The 19,361-nt window shown below is 40.9% G+C and overlaps 1 protein-coding gene across 1 annotated transcript in view; it reads left to right on the top strand.

The window, feature by feature from the left end:
* Window positions 1–19,361, top strand: part of sash1b (SAM and SH3 domain containing 1b) — a 45,382-nt gene that overhangs the window by 14,145 nt on the left and 11,876 nt on the right. Inside the window, exon 2 of the mRNA XM_061082378.1 lies at window positions 18,726–18,854. Coding sequence (XP_060938361.1) covers window positions 18,726–18,854 — 129 coding nt within the window. The remainder of the gene's footprint in view (window positions 1–18,725; window positions 18,855–19,361) is intronic.

Here is a 19,361-nt window from a genome sequence, read left to right as displayed (position 1 = left end):
CAACGTGTCCCTGAGGTGAACACTATGAAGCCAAGGGAAAGTGATAGTCCTGCAAAAGTATATTTTTGAAACCATTAGGGTTGGTGTTGCATTATAAACTGAAAGAATCGGGGCAAACAAAATTGTTGCACTCTGCGCGTTCCTGCATAAGGAGAAATGCCTGTGTGAATAATTGATTGTCACTTTTTATATCTGTACAGGACACTGCTGTTTGGGCCTCAAGCGCTTTGGTCAGTTCCCTCGCTGCATTTGTTGAGAACTAGTGAAGTTGTTGGTGGTTTCATTCTCCTCAGTTGTGCATGGCTGTTTGGTTTGTAGTCATTATGGAGGATCTCATACTTCTGTTCTCGATTGCTTACATTCATACGACTCACTGTTTATTGAAGAGTCTCTGTTGAAAGGACTCACTGAAATGGTTGTCGCTGCTGGTATGCTTTCTCTTCTTTTGGAGGGACTTTTATTCTGTGGAAAATCTGTGAAAAAGTGATCTCATCTCCCAATATTGAAGAAAGTGATTAAAAAATTGCTGTATCTGTCCCTAAAGTTGGGAATTTGTTCCGCAGTTTTTTCTTTTAAATCCTTCTGAAAATTTACAAACTAGCCAATCAAACAGCAAGCAGACAGGGGTTTAAATGTGAAAAAAAGTTCCAAAAAATATTCAAAATACACAAACAGACTGAGAATTCACAAGTGGTCTAAATAGGACAAAAATCTACAGATCTGGGCTGTGTCATATTAACCAGGCAGAACAGACTGTATATAGCTAACATGCTTACATTAAGATAATTGTGATAAACCCCTGGATGCTGAAACATGGTCCTCCTGAAACCTCTCGTCATCTGCATCATCTCAATTCGCTGTTTGGGTTTTCTCCAGCTATCAACTTAGTGTGACGTTGTGTTGATTCCCCGAAATTCCACTGAGGCTGTGTGCTGGAGTTGTGTCTAACACGGAAAGGACCTGCATTCTGCCAGGGAGCAAACCAGACATGCTACGAGTGTAAACCTCCACTGGTGATTGTGCCAAGTGGCTTAGTGAAATGTTAAATGAGATGTATTATGATAGAATCGACCCGTTCTGCTTAGCACTCAAGTGGGCCAAACACGATAGCTTGGTAAATCACTGTCCCCCAGCCAACATGGTGATATTATACAGCTTATGTCTTTGTAGCTTGCCTATGCCACTAGAGGTATTAGTCACATCCGGAACTTCAGGCCATTGTTTTATTTGTGTGTTGCCTGGTCTTTCCATCAATATGCATAGTAAGTGGAACCAAGGGAACAGAACAAAACAAACTCCTCTCTGTTTTTATGTGTTTGTATTTTTTTTAATCTGCACCGATGTTCAAGCAAGTGTGGAATTAAGTGACTCGATGCAATCAACCGTTACCATCAATTACCACGTGCTTAGGGAATTCCCTCTAGCACAGGTCTGTCAATTCCATTAAGTATGTCTAAATGTAGCACAGAAATCCTTTCTCCTCCTATTTAGAATCTTTATAGAACAGTCAGGAAAAAAGGCGCTTGCTACTGCCTCATTGACTGTTCTTGTGCACAATTTTTTTGTAATGATTTCCGAGATCATTATTTATTGGAATACAATCCTTTTAACAGAATTATTCATGCTTTAATCAACAAAGACGTGTTCTTAGCCACATTTGCATACGACTCTGTTCTCCCCACATTAACATAATCATGCAAAATCGGGGACAATTGATACTGCATTTAAATGAATAGGCACATGTAGGCACAGTGAGTTTTTCTGGAATAATTTATCAGAACTATGGATATCTCTTGTGGTTGCTTGCAACATGGGTTTGGCAATACACTGATGTATTTGCCCAGGGGGAAGATATCAAGAAACAGCAACACGCTGTAAAGACAGAGTCTACCGCTGTGCAGCATTATTTGAACAAACAGTTGGATAAAGGACACTTCCAGCTTCCAAATGAAAGAACAAGTGGGGATAACGTCCCCTTTTATATGTGTTTGGTCTTGTACTCAATTTTGTTTTATGAATCACTTCTCATTAAAAGAACAACAACAACGGAAATGGACTTGTTTTCTTCCAATTGCCACAAACCTGTTTGTATCACTGGTCTCATTAGAGCCCTTTGACAACTCCTCTGGCTGCAACAAAAACCTTTTTACAGGGTTTGACTCATCTATTGTTTTCAGTGCAGAGTATTCTCAAATTCAAAATGATGCACTCTTGAGGTTAAATTGAATTCTGTGCCCACTTTGGTCAGAAAAGCTTCACTCTCAGGACTGCAGAGAATTGCCTCCTGAGTGGTATCTGATATTGTGTTCACTAAGAAGCATGTGTGTGGTCATATGCCGTAGAGAATACATAATGGAGAGTGGCATTTGCAAAACAAGTGATTGACCTTGATCTATGATATGATGATGTCATACAGGGCCTGGGGCCGAAGTGCTGCAGTTTTCCCGTTCATCGACAGTATCTGACTTGCTTCTGCTCTAATGTGTTTGGGCACAAGTTGCTGTGAGACAATGTGTATCGACCTTTCAAGAAAAAACATTAGTTTAGGTCACATAAAGTCAAAATGTAATTGTAAGATAAAAAAAAAGCGCTACACAGTGATTGGTAGTCTTGCTTATAATTTGTATGAGATCTCTGATACCGATTCATGAGGCTCCTGCTGCTCTCCCAAAAGAATGAAGGTGTATGACTCTATTTGTGGGGCTTAAATATATAATATGCAATAATTCTATATTAAATCAAAACGACCACATTTATGTTTTTACATCTTCTTCACTTGTAATTACATTATCCAAAATGTTTCCAACAATGTTAAAACCCAAAAGAAATCCTCTATTTTATCCAAGACATTTCATTTCGGTCGCCTTTTAATCTGCTTTACGCGTGACTTTGCCCATCTCTAATATAACCTCTGGAGAAAATGACAAAGAAAAACACTCAACGCTTTAATATAGACCTCATCCGTGAGCATGATTTGTGCCATCATCAATGATGGTAAAGACAACAAGTCCCAACTCACGCTGCTTCATGACATGCTCAGACTTTGAACAATTTTAATTGTGAAAAAATGAAAACCTGTGATCTGAAATATGATATATTTTGATGTTAAAAATATTATTGTTAAAAAAATTATTAAAAGACTTCAAATTCACACTTACTACTGCCTAACCACAGTTGTTGAGGGATTTATATAAGCCCCTTTGAAAAGTAATTTGGGATCGTGCAGATATTTGGGACAGTAATGCTTGATTTAGTCTTCTTTCCAAAATACACACTATTTTGTAACAATTGTATCTTCTTGCTGCTTGTAAAGGATTCACCAACAGTTTTAACCAGGGCATGTAGGTCACTCATTAGCTCACTGACACCCTCTGGGTTAAGTGGCGACTGTAAGTACCTTGTGGAGTCTCCATTCATGACTAACCCCCGTCTGTGTTGCTGCCCACTGTCCCCGGCTCCCACAGACGTCCATCCAGACATGACAGCTGTAGTGCATACTGAAGCCTGTGGTTCACCTTTGCACTAGCAGATTTCAGAAGTTGGCATGTATTCCGTTGTACCCTTGACTTTCACTGAGATTAGTGCAGACAAGCTCAAAAAAAGATTCCATACGGCACAATGAGGACAACGTAGCACCACACCACCAGGGCCTCTGGCCCCCTGATGTCTGGTGGGTTCTAGTCACGGTGATTCACTGGTGAGACTAGTCGTGCCTCCAGCTGTGCATCTAATGAATATTAAAATAAATTGTTTAGAGATAGAGAGATCTGACTCATTAAGACTTTATTTTTGCCCTGCTGCATACCTTCTCTTGACTTTTATCAAATGAGACAGTTTACATCTTGCAGAAAGTTTCCTAAATGTCACATGTCACTGTTTCCTAACATGCAAAGCTCTTGGCATTTCAATTTTAAGTTCAGTGAAATGGATTTTGAACGTGGCATGATTGGAGATTAGCATATTGTCCTCTCCATGGTAATAAAATGTCCCTTTTTAATTTGGAAAATCTACCGTACCACAGGTCAACCATAGCTACGTGAAGATCACTTATACAGCATTAGAATAATAACACAATTTAATTAAACACTGTTCTCAGCAAAACACAGTTTGTTGTAGGTCGATTGTTGGCTAATATTAGGCTTTTGTTTTAATCCCCTTGGTATAACAGATGGATTGGGTTCGTCCACAGGACAGAGGAAGACGGTGTATAGAGGAAAGTGTCAACAGTTCTGTAAAATGCTGCATTTTAATTACATATTTTTTATTAAATTAATTCAAATCAAGCCACACGACCTGAGCAACTGAAATCACTGCCGGTGGCCGGAACTGCTACCTGCGTTGGATTTGATCTAATTTTGCATTCTGCTAACCAGTTTAATTTGATTTGATATGAAAATTGACAGAGATTGTGTTTTTTACATCTTTAACCAAGCACATCACATGTAAACACCATTCATATGCACATATATAGACCAAGTAGACTTCTCCCACTACTTTGATTCTTTTTAGTAATTCACACTGATAAATATGACTTGGCGCCTTAGTCAGACATCACACTGAGCAGATGGGTGTTGGACACAGCCAACATGAAATATTTGCTGTGTTCATTTTGGCAATGACACTTGATGCCACAAAGTCCTTGTTTGTGTGTTGTCTAAGATTCCTCAAGTGTGTTGCGTGACATGATTTTGCGATCATTCCTAGAAGAAGTCCTGTTTGCGCCTCATGAGCCGGCGACTGCCTGCAGGCTGGCTGCCTTGATTTTGTAGGTCATATCCACTGTATTAAATATCTATCACTCAGATCTGCTTTTACGTTTTCCTTTTAAAGCGTCTAAGTGACTGAAAACATATTACTTAGCTGAGCTTGGATCTTTATCCCTTGGTCACTTGTGGACACTTGGATGACTTGAACTTCTATACGTTATTCTTCAAAGTGCTTCTTAACGTAATGGATCCGAGATAGGTTCCCCAAATCAGTTTGCAAAAAAGCAGTGGCAGTGGAGTAAACAAGGAAGAGGTCAGAGCCGCTGACATTTAGCTTTCAGCTTTTTAAGGTTCCTCTCTGGATTCACCCTTGCAGAAAAATCGATTCGAAGTGCAAGAGATTTTACATGGATGACATGAGACAGACAGACCTGCACAGGTTCAACCATGAATGTAAATTGGTGAAGTAAGAGATAGCTGCTTGGCTTGACTTCTGGCCTGGCTTTTTGTTCCAGCTCCCCACAGCGAATCTTATAATAGACCTTCTTTTACACAACACATTTTTGTGTTTTCTTGAGAGGAGGTTTGGGTTAGATACTGTTTTTTAGTGATTATACTTTTCATTTATTGGCTGTTTAATTGTTATTTAATGTCAAATTTCCTCTTGAGTGACACTGAGGTTCTTTCCTGTTTAAAAAGTCAGCCAGATTAATGTCTTACATGCATTTACTGATCGCCTTCCCTATCTTGTCTTGATATCATTCTCAAGGTCATTTCCAAATCAGATGCACCGTATCCATTATTCCAGCGGTTTTCTCTAACACTTACATGAATCACATAATGGTCTTGATGGTCCACGGTGGCCAATAAAGTCAATATAAGATACGTGACTGCGTTCATCTACTATCTCATTAGCTCAGTGAAATTATGTATTTATGACTTGTCACCATATAAAATGTTCCCCCTTGGGATATAACAGTTTAATGTACTATGATTCAAAAGCACCACAGAGGGCAGCCTCCAAAGTGACCATACAGTTGAATGGAGTACAGAGAATGCTGGGTATGAGCACCAAACTAGATTTTAACAATATATTACTGCACTGATTTGATATATTTATTGTACAGTTTTTTAGAGCTGTTTCAGTGTTAAGGCTTTTGTTTTCCTTTATACATACTAGTGGGCCTCAAAACGCCTCAGTGAAAATAATATAGAAATCCCAACTGGTTTCCAAATATTTTCCATTTCGCGATCATCAGACCAAATTCTAGTTATGCCCAATTCCCCATCTCCCCATATCTGGGCAATTTCCACTGATGAAAGCTGTTCCTGTAGATATTCTCTTATCATTTTCATCCAGCTCTGTGACTGTGACTCTAGGTTTGACCTTTATTTTGTCCAACAATATTAAAATAAACACAAGCTGCTCTGCCATCTTAAATAACCCCAAATGCAACACAGTAACTCAGATTATGAACTCCCTTTGAGACGCTCACTGTCTGGTCAACTGATAAAATCAGTTACACACTTTGTGGCATTTGCAAAAACATCTAAATCGCATCTGTGGTGCTAACATTCAGTGAATGAGCTAAACATGCCCAGTGGACAGAGAGCACTGCAAACGGCAGGGTTGTTTTCAGCAAATCTGGCACCTGTGTCAGTGTCACACATGCTTGCCAGATTTCAAAGCAGCGAAGAAATCTAATTGTGAGTTTCAGAGAAAGGAGGAGGGTTGCTTTTGATTATTTCTCATTTATTTGTATGTCTTTTTCTAAACAGGAGACATGCCCTCCCTCTTTATTTCTTCTCTGGAGACGACAGAGATTCAAACCTTAATTGACCCATTTCATTTTCTGAGCAGTATACCAGGGTACAGAAAAAAACTATTTGATGAACTACTGAAAAACTTCAGTTCTAAAACCTTGATCCCTGATTTGTAAATAAGACAGGCCGGGCAAACATAGCCAACAACTGACCATGTATCATGTAAACTACACTTTGGCAAAATTATGCTGGGTTCGGAGAATAATTTTGAAATGATGATCAGGATCATTCATGTTGGCTTGGCGGATGGTTTTACACTGCACATGCCTGTAAACAGTGAAATAAAGAAATAGCCATGTATGCCAGGGACAGGGGAACACATAAGTGCAGCTTATATTCACGACATCGGTGTCTGCTGCACGCTCATACCTGTAGAGGTTCCAGTCGGTCGTCTCATTCCAAGCTAGAGCTGGATTGTTTTGACCCGATTTCCTCTGCCTTCCTCTCTACTCTGATAAATAATTAGCCAGCCCTTTTCATGTAGCCGCAGCTGCTTAACTGAAATCACATGGATGAGCGACTGGAAGGAGATAAAATGTGCTCAGCTGGGCTCCACGTTACTAGAAAACCAATACTGCAGCTCTGATATTTGAAGATTCCAACATGTTTGCTCGAGTGGAAAGACATTTAGGGGAATTCAGTAGTGCCTGTAATTCCAAACACACACACACACACACACTCACAGACACACAAACCTGAACAGGAAGAAGAACATATTCAGCTTTCAGTTTTTGTCAGAGACTCAGCTTTCAATTCCGTCAGCATACGTCATTCTGCGTACGTCTGATGGAAATTCCTTTTGTGTTTACTGTCCACCTGTTTGTAGAAAAGGGACCCTTAAAATCAGGATGTGAATGTTTGCATGATAGGAAGCTGAAACTAAATGCGGAACAGGCATTTCTGTGACAAAGGAAGTTGTATGAGAGGTAGTTTATTTGCAGGGCCTTCAGGATGGCCAAAGCAAATAAAAACTGTGTGGAGTGTGACAGCTACTATGATCTGGATCCAAATCCTTGGCGTCAGTCGAAGTCCAATTTCAGTTGTATTCAAGGGTCTTTAATTGAGGGTCATCTCCCTGCACACGTTATCACTTTGGCAAATGCAGCAGAGAGGATTACAGGAGTCTGAGTCTGAATTTAAACAAGCCTCTTGTCTGATGGAGTGTTGGGTAAGTGCAATCGTCATCCTATGAAATTCTTAATACTTTTTTAATACGTATTCATGTCCTGATGTTTGTCTCACATCAACTAGATTCAATCAAAACATTTCACATTTCAAGTCAGGACTTTCTGACTTCCGTGCATTATAAAAAATACTGCCCATCAATGTAGACGGTCGATATCAAAGTTTCATCTCCACTTGGCATTTCTCCTTGTTGCTTCTTTGTCTTATTTCTTCCCCCACCTTGTCGTGGTCTTTATGTCACCTCGGGAGAAGAAAGGCTTTCACTAAACCACAAGACACCTGTGTATGATTCGTCTATTTTTATTATCCACATTCAATATTCAAAATACATAGTCTTAATTTAGAAGCTCTCAGGATACAATCTCTGACATATTACAAGATAATACCTTTTTTCATGCATCATGATGCAAATGGAAGCATCCAGATGTAGTGGTAGGAAGACTGGGTGACAGGAAGTAAAGGAGAAAAGACATTAGGACCAAAGGGAGAGTGATGAGGACAAGCAAAGAGGAGCGAAGTGGGACAAAAGAGACGAGAGAAACTAAATTTTATGAATTAGGAGAGTAAAAGACAGGAAACCGCACGACATGGTTGGTTTGAGACGTAGAGATTTTCAATCAAGATAACGATTCATGGGCCATCGAAGCTTGACGTTCCTCCGAGAGAGTGAGGGTCAGATCGGATGAGCTTTCGATCAGAACAAGACTTTCCTACAATTATATGACCTGAACAAAATAAATCCAACTGACTTGACAAATCCCGGCAGTTTGCCTGTGTGTAAAGGTATATTATCAGATAAAGTTCTATTAATGTAATGTTAAATAGTGTTTGGTTAGTTATAGAATCACTAACTATATGAGCACCAGGGTTTCGTCTATTTATATTTTAACCTTAATCATATGGCCTTCAGATAGAGATCCTGAAATTGAAGTGCTTTTTAAAATCTTTTATTGTTTTAGTTTTTTTTTAAATTGCATTAAATGTGTTGTGTGAAATGTATAGCCTGCTGCAGGGGTATGGTTTATAATGCATGAATTTAAATATTGAATTTGCTTTACATGAGTGCTAATGTCTGACTTGAACAGTTTAAGCACTTTGCATTATTAAAATGTGTGATATTTCTTCGCTAAGGAGATACAAATATCACACACTCTATTAAGGTTTTGTTTTCATCTCAGCTTGTTTGTCTGTCTGATAGTTGGCACAGTTACACAAAAACTACTGGCCTGCTTACTACATAACTTTGTTAAAGGATGCGATATGGGTCAGGGAAGAAAATGTGTTTTCATAAGGGCACTGTTTGTTCATGATGGAAGTAGGCGCCCCCTAATTTTTACAATATTGCAGATCTTATAAATTGATCTCTGTTTTAAAAGCTCATCTTCACAAAGCAGTCCACTTCATTTTATTGATTATAGCCCAAACACATAATCACAAGGATCGTGTTTATACAAGTAGTTGCAACCTCTGCAGTATTTACAAGTGAACACTTCTTTTTAATTGATAATAAAACTTCAATGCGGCACATTGATTGCAAAACGTGACTGTGAGGATGTTTAAACACTTGGCCAGATGTCAGCCTGTAGAAGGAGCCAGATATTGAGCGAGAGATCAATTCCAATTAGTCCGTGTGTAGTAGGCCCGTCCCGAATACCATTTTGGGGGCTTGGAGGCTTCAGTGAGAATTACCATCAAATATTCGACGCTTTGACAGTGTGGGGGAGTGGGAGGTGGGACAAAAGTCAGACTAAGACATTAGACTTGGATCGCGTGCAGCATTTTAGCAGCTGCACTACGACAAAGCTATTACTTCCTCTTTTTGGGGGATTTGGAGGTCATCTCGATTCATTTGGGAGTTTTTGCAGATGACTTTCATTTCAATAGAGTTAGTTGATAGTTGTGATGAATAAAAACAATCACATAAAATTAAAAATATCTAACAGATAAATTAACATTGATCCATACTTCCTATTCACCATTTCATGAACTATTGGGTTTTGTTCATATTCATATTTAGACTAGCATTTGGAAACTGATTTGGATGCTGATTACCATGGCAACAGACAGCTTTGAAGCAATTGGGTCAGCCATGATATGTACTGTATATTTATCAATCAGTTATGTTGACTTTTGAAGCAGTGCATCTTGGATGAATCTTGTCCTAGTGAAATTATTTATGTGTATGTATATGAAACTGTAGCAGCATTAATTATGTTTTACTTCTGTTTACCAGTATATGGGAATAATTAAGGTTTAATACACTATGCTAAGCAGATCAAGAATTTCATCCATCATAGATCTCTGACCTATCTTGTATGTTGAGCTATTATCTAATGGGTTTTCAGGTTCACTATGGATTCTCATGCAATTCTTATGATGTCAGAGCACGGTTGGCTAGCTGCATTTAACGTCCATTAATGGATGTAGTGGCTGGGAGGTGGTTGTCCTTGGAACCACAGATGAGGAGACTGTGCATCTGAGAGTTAGGAGGAGGAGGTAAATGGAGTTGGACAGGAGATGTTGTCAACAGCTCTGTTGGGATGTACACGGCTGTCAAAAGGGGCGTGTGCAATTAGTGAGCCTGGTCCCCTGAATGTCCCGGCGGTGTAAAGACGCAGTTCTCAAAAGCTGTTACAGAGTCGTCTCGGCATTGTCTGGAGTTGCCCTTTCACACATGCAGCATAAAAAACTGAGTGTCCATGTGATATGTTCTCATCTATTGTAAATGCTCTGTCTGGTTTAGGTGAGCTGTGGGATCTGTGCAGAGCAGGAAGGTGACAAGCGCAGTTCAGCTGTGCTGCAGGAACGAGGGGTAGAAATGTCACGACTACTCACACGTTACTGGACATTACATGGACTTACCACGAGGAAGCTGGCAGAGTAAAGTCTGTTTAATGTGCTATTCAGCGGATTCAGACATTTGCATTCACACATACAGCCCCTCTGGGTAATGTCTAGAGAATGTCAGGTTGGTAGTTAACGTGTGAAAGCAGCCAGAGAATCAGATCAGAGAATCAGCGGAGGGACAACTGGTCTGTCTGGTAGAGACGCTGGCTCTGAATAAACATAAACAAACGATCTTAGTAAGATTTCATGAATTCCGCAGATTAGAAGGACGTCTCTGGTTGGTCGGTGTCTGTGCAACAGCTTGTGTCACCGCCGGCTTAAAGCTGGCTGCTGTCTACTCTGTACCACTTTGGATGAAGGAATATGAAACGCAGAAACCAAACTGCCTAGTTTGCATGAAATCTATTCATAGGCACCATTGTTGAACTTTCTACACCAGTCACTTCTCTGCTGAGAGGTGTAGTCTTTGTCTTTTCTTCAGCCCACTTATTACCGTGCACTGTTGCCATGCTGTTTTTCAAAGTTAAGTGAATGTCTCCTCAGCACGTTTTTCCCACAAAACCTTTCAAAAGAGAAAGGTTCGGTGGGTGTTTTCATTCCTGGCGGGAACAATTCACTTGTTTTTGAAACCCCGTAGAATGGCCTCATTCGGGGGCCCCTGTGCCCTTACGTCTCATGATTGACAGCTGCCCTTGACTCCTCCATTGTATCTCACAGGAGGATCATGGATGTTGTGGTCTTGTGAGGGGTGAGGGCTGATGAAACTGCCAGAGACGTGGCAGGCTGGCATTCTGTTCTCAGGGGATGGCAGCACTCTCACAGAAGGGTAATTACCCGAGCGTGGGGGAGATGGGCAAATGAATCGATTGCAGCACCTCTGAATTAATTATGGTCCACGGAACCTGAACAATCCACAGGCTGCTTCACAAACGAACCCAGAACCATTCACAGAGCCCAAATGACAAATGTGAATACACATGCTGTTTCTATTTGTGAACTGTGTTGAATTTTAAAGGGGAGGTTTTTCGTATTTGTTTTCAGCACCACTGAATTAAACATGCTCCAAGGAATGGGAACAATCCACAGGCCGCCCACGCCATGAAAACCCTCTGCCGTCCAGAGGGGATTTAATACGCACAGGATTTCCATGCATGTAATTTAACTGAAATTTGAAGATGATTCACAGATTGATCTCTGAACTGCTGAATTACACATGCTTCAAGGAATGGGGACAATCCAAAAGCTGCATCCTTCAAAACAAGATAAGATCCAGCACAATCCACTGGATACTTTCCCAAAAAAACATTATCATTACAGTGTCCTGAATTTAAATTTGCGCTCGTGTTTTAAGCTAATGTTTAAAATCCCCATCCGATTTGCAAGATTTAGAGCTGTGGACAAAAGGTCTGTCCTGTGCCTCCTGTCTGCCCTTTTAATCTTCTTTAGAGTTTCACTAGCGTCCGTTTTTTAATCTGGACCTCTGGCTGGTTTCCCTCTCTGGTATGATCTTCATTGTTTTTCGCTGCATGGCAGAAGAAACCTTTGTAGATTTTAATTTGCTTTTTGGAAGCTGTCTCGTATTTTTGGTTATGTTTATCATTTGAGAAAATCATTACTTAATTATCCTTGTCTGGAGTTCGTGTCGCTAACCTTGTAATTCATTCAGAATGAGAGTGTTACAGCTGTGCACCGAAGCAGGTCTTCTCTCTCTCCCTCTGTCAGTAGTGAGAGAAAATGGCTCAGTGAGTGACAGGCTGAAAAGTGGAAGCAGAGCTGTGTATCACAGACCTCGCTCATGCAGTTCAGACAAGTTGAGGTATTCTATATGCAGTGTGTGTGTCTTTGACTGGCACCACTCATGTCACAATGTGACCCCTCTCGTCAAGCTCTCTTTTGGGACTTGTCACAATCCACTTACCACTCCGACATGAATGGCTGAGCTCGTCCACTGAGCTTATTTTTCCCTTAAGGGAGCCCTGCATGGAGTCAAAATGAGGGCCATTAATATCGTGAGCTTTTGAAACAATTCATTTTATTCAAACATCCTGCAGTTGTGTGTTACCTTTTGTGTGCATTTAAACAAATTGCATACACGTATCTGAAAATGTGAATTTGGAAAACATTCTTTGCAATTTCAGTTTTGTAGCTTAACAAATATTTTGTGCATGGGCGGAAATATTTTGTGCATGGATATTAAGTAGAATTTGCTTTTGTGCAAATTTTTTTAAATGAATCGAAAACCAATTTTACGATTAAAGAATAAAGTGACATAGTACATACAATATAATGCCTTTGGTATGTCTATTATATACAGTATTATGAATAATTAATCTGATCTGATCTAAAATCAAATGACTACCGTATATTGTGAATATAATATGAAGTAAGTAGCGTTACACTCAAAGAAAAAAGTGTAAATTCCTTGTGTCATTAACATTTCCACTTGTTTGATTGAGCCTGATTTGATTCTGTAGATAGGAGGGCAGAGCACATAAAGAACGTGTGATTCCTCTTCCTGTGATGCTGTTGAATGATTTCATGGCTGTACCTACTTTGAGAAAACAACCTCCAGTCACACATACAAAACATCATCAGAGAAATACAAACCATGACAGGTTTTCCCTTAGAATTGGACTCAAACACAGAATATTAGATCTTTTCTGATAGGCAATGTACGTATTGTGTCTCTTTTGAGCACTGAACGATCTCTGTGGGGCTCAAAACTCGGACAGGGGTCTCGAGTGCTCCAGGTCAGCACAGGGAACTTGATGATGACGGTAAAGAAGCCTGGCTGACAGGAAGGAATGGCGTCCCATCTCCACGCTACCCCTTGTGCTCTGAGGTGACGTGTGGACCACCGCTGTGTAGCCAGGCGGAAAGCTGCCCTTTGCGGCATGAGCTGCCTGGGCCCTTTGGCTCCGCGCAGAGAACGCACCCCGGCACCACCTCCGCCATCCATCTGCAGCTCAACATAATCTGCAGCCTCCTGCCGCAGATCTGACACTGGCATTGTTACTTCCTGCTGCTCTGGAGTCAGTGGTCAGTCGCTAAAGATGAAGATTAGAGACGATTAGACAAAGATGCTGAGGGGTTATTTTTCCTCGCTTAATCTCACTAATACTACAAGCAAACCAGGTCACTACCCTTGATACTTGCTTGATGCCTCAAGGATGTGTGAAGATGCCTTTGTTGATGTGTAGAAACACTCCAGCAGTGAGCAGAAGAGGGAAGCCCTGCTGGTGCTGCTTCTTCTTGTTCTGGATCTCCTGGATTTTCTGTAACTTCTTCTGCTAAACTCGACTGAAATGTAATAGGATACCGTCGTTACCGGGTTCACAGAGGTGTTCTTATCATCCCTACTTTTGCGCATTGAAAATCAATATTTAGTTTCCACTTGAATGTCATATTTCACTTTGCAACTCTCCATCACTCCCCATAGCACTGGATCATTGGCTCATCAGTAAGTGGCTGATGAGCATTGATGTTGAGTTACTATTTGCTGCCACCTGCTGGTACTTGGACATGTTGGGTTTAAAAAGCCTCTGATTCATAGGACTTATTCATGTCTGTTCAACATTCAGACATTAATTAGTTGACATGTTTATGCTGTTGGTCAGTTTTTAAGAGAATATTTTATTTATTTTGTATATATATTTAGATGGTTGTTAAAGAGGGACAAGAGGGATGGGACTGAGTGAGCCTCTGTAGTCCTACCTTGTTGTTAATGTTTGTATTCGATTTGACCTACTTGGCTGTTTTGTTTGCGGAGGTTTATTTTTGTCTTATGATATACACACTCTCCAGGCAACAAACCAGAGAGCGATGTTTGAGAATAATTCAAAAAACGATCAACAAGCAGAAGCTAGACTGCAGACAGAGAAAGCAAGAAAACTGATCATATTACTCCCATTTTTTATGTTTTTACGGTGGCTAACTACAGAACAGTATTAGATATATTTTTTCATTTCATGAATCAAGTTGAAATGTTGAGTAAAGACTTGACCTTTCATGATTTAATTCAAACTTTAAACAACATATCAAACTAATAATGTTGGCACATATGACTGCTCGTTACAAAATACAGTTTGATGATTAGTGGTGATTAAGATTGTCTGTTCAGGAGAAACCACACAAACCTGAAAAGATGGAACAATGGCAGCTGGCATCAGCCACTCCTCTAACTGGATTGAATGGACCCGAGGAGTTGACATTTTGACTTTTATTGTCCTCTGATAACCTCCATAAACCCATTAAATTGTGCTGATCTGGATCAGGGGGCGGATCCAGGGATTTTTATTCCCTTTGTATAAATTTGCGAGATCAATGTGTTTTTTATATTTTCACCATTTTCTCAAAGAATAATTCACAGATGTTGACTTAAGAAATCTAGCACGTTAAGTAGACTTATATCTACGAGTTTATGAAACGTGGAGCAGCTGGATGGAGTTATAGGGAACGGTTGGGCCTTGGCGGAGGTATAAGCTCTATGGAGTTCATTCTAGTTTAGTTTGATTTTATTTTCTTATGCCTGACCCAAAGATGTCATAGCTACCAGTTTGCTAAAGAGCAGATTTTAATGTTTGTATTGTTACCTTTAAAACCTCATGCCTCATAGACTACATTGTTGAAATTAACCCATAACAACTTAAACACAGTCTGAGCTCCAGGGGCTGGAACCTACTCACTCTTCCCATAAATACACACATACAGACTATGTGTTCATTTCAGAAAAGGCTCAACTGAAAAGAAAGAAATCTCCATATGGGCAGAGTGATGCATCATCGGTCAATATTTAACATCTCTTATAAAAACCATATTGGCCTGACGCATCTCTTTAAGGCTCCTGCAGACATAAACACTCAGGCACACTCTCACACAATAAGAGGTGGTGGTTTATTTGAACATGTGAGTCAGCCGGTCCCTGTGGGCCGCAGCTGGAGAGGGTAGAACAGCCCCACCCAGCAGCGTCATGTGTGGTTGCTACTCCCCCCCCACCCACCCCCCCAGCCTTCCCTCAACCAAACTCCCCCTGGTTTGAGCGTGGTGAACACCCCTCCCCTTCACTTCAGGATGTCCTCGTCCTCCCCTCGCTGAACTCAGTTGAGTTTCAGAACTAAGCCCTTCACTTACTGCAGCGTGGAGGAGCCGAGGAGCAGCTAGTGCTGGGGGAGCTACTGTTGGCAGCCGGTTGCCGGTTTGTGGTGAGTGTATTTTTATGTTTGCACTGGAATGTGGTCCTCTGGTTGGAACTGGTCGTTTTCTGAAGATTCATTAAGTGGAACATTTCTGCTTATTTAGACATGTTTCAGAGGACAACTTTGTGAGCTGATCTTAAGCTTTCCGTTTGAAAAACTTAACTTTAAAAACAAGTCTGAGATTGGTCTCATGTGATCTTTTGAAACTTCATTCAGAAGTCTGTTTAAGAACTCTAGTCTTTTATGGCTAAGTCAGTGATGTTTATGAAATGAGATTCTATTCAACTAAAGTTATAAAGGGACAGTTGATCTAGATTAAGTTAGCAGATTTATTTACAGATGTATGACAAGGTTTTTGTGTTTGATATGGTTTTCAACTTGGGATTCCTTTTTACCAAAATAAGGACGTCAAATGGGAAATAATGTACTTTACTGTCTATTTGTTTGTTTTTAAATCTCTGTTTTGCCGTAATATGTTCAGATCAGTCCAGATGTGGACCGTGGAAGAGAGTTTCTGACGAACTGAATTCATGTTTATTCTGTCTGCATATTTATTATCAAAGAAGTTGTTAATCAAGGAAACTTATGCTCTATATAGCTTCCGATAATCTTGGTCTTGATGTCTGAGGCCAGTGCTGCTTTCGACAGCTTTGTTTCAAAGCAGCATAAATCCAAAGGAATTAGTTGCTGATACTTTGTGACCCAGTTCTTGTCGCCTTCAAGGATGAGACGGGACAGAGAAACTGTAAAAACACTCATTAGCCCCTTTGGGCCCTGGGGGCATGTGGATCTTTTGTCTGCCTACGAGATGCTGAGCGCCTGAGAAATGTGACACTGCACTCTCCTCTTCTAGCCTCTGTGGTTTATGTCTCATGCTGGAGTTTTGGCTCACAGACCATTAATTTGGAGACAAGCACGCTGGAATATTTCCCCCCAGAAACAACCGTTCTGCAAGATGTTCTGGCACGAGAACGGAACATGTGCTGTTTATTTGATTCAACAATCGGGGGCATTTTGTTGTTCACATGCATACGCTGTGTTTACATTCATCTGTAAAGGAGGACATATGCAGGAGCCGTGTATAATAGGCGCTCGATATCATGTGGCCGTGTCACAATAGGCTGTTTATGTGGATCAGCGTCCGTCTGAGGCAGAGGAGCTGCAGCAGCCAGGCACAGCGCAGAGCGTCTCACTCAGCCTCAGCCTCTTTTCTGACTGTATGAAAAGCAGCCGGATTTCAAGGCCTTTTTCGACCCCAGGGCACGTCATTTACCAAATGAATGGCTCTCTTTACTGGACTGTTGAGCCTGTCACAGTCTATCATGCCACGAGACAAGTGAGCCCCACAGTATTAGTTTTCACTGCAGAGGCTCATTTGCATACCTTCAGGCTGTGGTATGATTTACACATAATAATAATGATGATAATGATGCATTAAACAGTTTGCTGGGTAGTCGGACACAACTTGTTTTTGTTCTTCCAGTCTTAAAGAATTATGAGTAACAGACTTCCCTCATGTTGCGTTACCCACAGTCAAATCTCTCTTTATTTTATTTGTTATATTGTCTTTAATTTGTTGCATAAGTCGTGATTCACTTATTCTCGCAGCTGCTGCTCACACAGCAGCAGAACATAATACTAAAATTGGACACTTGATTCAATTCAACTTCATTTATCACATTTTTTCTCTGTAAGAGCAATTTTATGCAGCAGCTTGTTATCGCAAATCAAAATGTGCACCCAGACCCAAAGCAGAAGAGAAAGAAAGACAGACAGACAGAAAGAAAGAGACTAAACTGTAAAGAAGTAATATCTCAGCTAGTGAAAAAGCTGATATCGATAGCTGATAGCTATATATCGTGTGGGGGAGCTGAATCCAATCCAAGCTGACATTGGGCGAGAGGTGGGGTACACCCTGGACAGGTCGCCAGTTTATCTCAGGACCAACGTAAACACATTAGAGTCTCCAATTAACCTATAACCCCAGTCTGCATGTCTTTGGACTGCGGCAGGAAGCCGGACGACCTGGACAAAACCCATGTAGATACGATAAGAACATACAAACTCCACACAGAGAGACCCCAAACAAACTGTGAGGCAAGTGGCAACATTGCTAACCGCCGCACCACCAAAAGAGTTAAAATGGGACTTTCTATCAATACATGTATGTTAATGGAGGATCACGTGACAACTAGGAGCTGCTCTTGGTGACTTCTTTAGTGTGGTTTTCTGGCCCATTTCTTTACTGTTATGGTTCATTTTCAAACGCCTCCTCTCCTGACACAGCAGGCAGGTGCCTTCAGTACAAAGCTCTGAGCGCTACCCCCCCGGCAGCACGTAAAGACAAAGTAATCTGGTTTAAAATGCTTCTTCATTGAGTTGATTCTGGTCTCAAATGTCACTAGGTCATACAATTCAGCACATTTTTCTGAAATGATTAATGTCATCTTCTCACATGGCGAAAGGCACGTACCTTCAGCTCACACAATGGTAGGAAACTTCTCCAGGAGTTTTTGCTCGGTGTCAAGACACAGGCTCCTCCGACTGAGTGACTCCGCTCCTTGTGATTTACGGTAGACTGAGCCGCGGCCTCCTGAGCCGACTCCTGATCCCTGCAGGAGAGCTGAGTGAGAGCTGCAGCTGCGTCACACGGTGCTTCCTCTGGCCAGGGGGTCAGGTCTGAGTGGGGCTGAGGAGGTGGAACGGGTCAGTGGGCAGGAAGACAACAACCCCACCATGTTAGAGGCAATATCACAGCAGGATGTCTCTGATGCTTCTACTCTTCTGGTGCTTTATCCTTTGTTTCCTGTCTGTTAGTGTTAGTGCTGGCCATACTGAAGCTTGAAACAATGGCTTATCATGGCAGTGGTCAGTATTTACAGCGCTGGTACACTATATGGCATCGTTTTCCTCTTCTGGTCTGTGCTTATATCTTTACGTGTGTCTGACTGCTTCTTATCTTTTGCAGGATGGCTCAGTGGGGAACTTTGATGACCTGGCGCACGAGTACTCTCAGTATTACGGCACCTCCCTGACTGACGTATGTGACAGAATGGAGGAGCTGCGCAAACGCAAAGTGGTGAACGATACAGAGATGGTAAACTTCATGTCATCACTGAATGACTTTAGTACTTTCTGCAGTCATCTTGAAGTTATGCCATAATTCCTGTCGAAGTAATAGTTTGACATATTTTGGAAAAAGGCAAATACGAATGTCAGGAGATTCTCCTGAGTTCGGTACACATCTGGAAGCCTTTTAAAAAAACGGATACCCTGTCTTCGTCAGAAAGTGACACAATCCTCCTACTGCCACCTATAAAACTCACTAATTAACACATTCTTGTGTGTTTATAAAGTCTAGCTGTTTCCCCCTTTTTCCAGACCTTATAGTCAGCGTAGACAGCCAACTGTTGGCTGTAACCACATACAGAAATTAAAGCACTTTTAACTCTTGGCAACAAAATACTTTGAAATGTTGAACTATTTCTTTGTCTTATTACTGCGACAAATAAATACCAAATGAAGAAAACATAGGTTTAGACACCTGTTCATCTTTCAGCAGAGACCATAGCTGTGTACACCGCTGTTATTCCATTGTGTGGGC

Source organism: Limanda limanda, chromosome 12 (assembly GCF_963576545.1).
Source record: "Limanda limanda chromosome 12, fLimLim1.1, whole genome shotgun sequence".
NCBI lineage: Eukaryota > Metazoa > Chordata > Actinopteri > Pleuronectiformes > Pleuronectidae > Limanda > Limanda limanda.
This window is presented reverse-complemented; position numbering and strand designations above follow the sequence as displayed.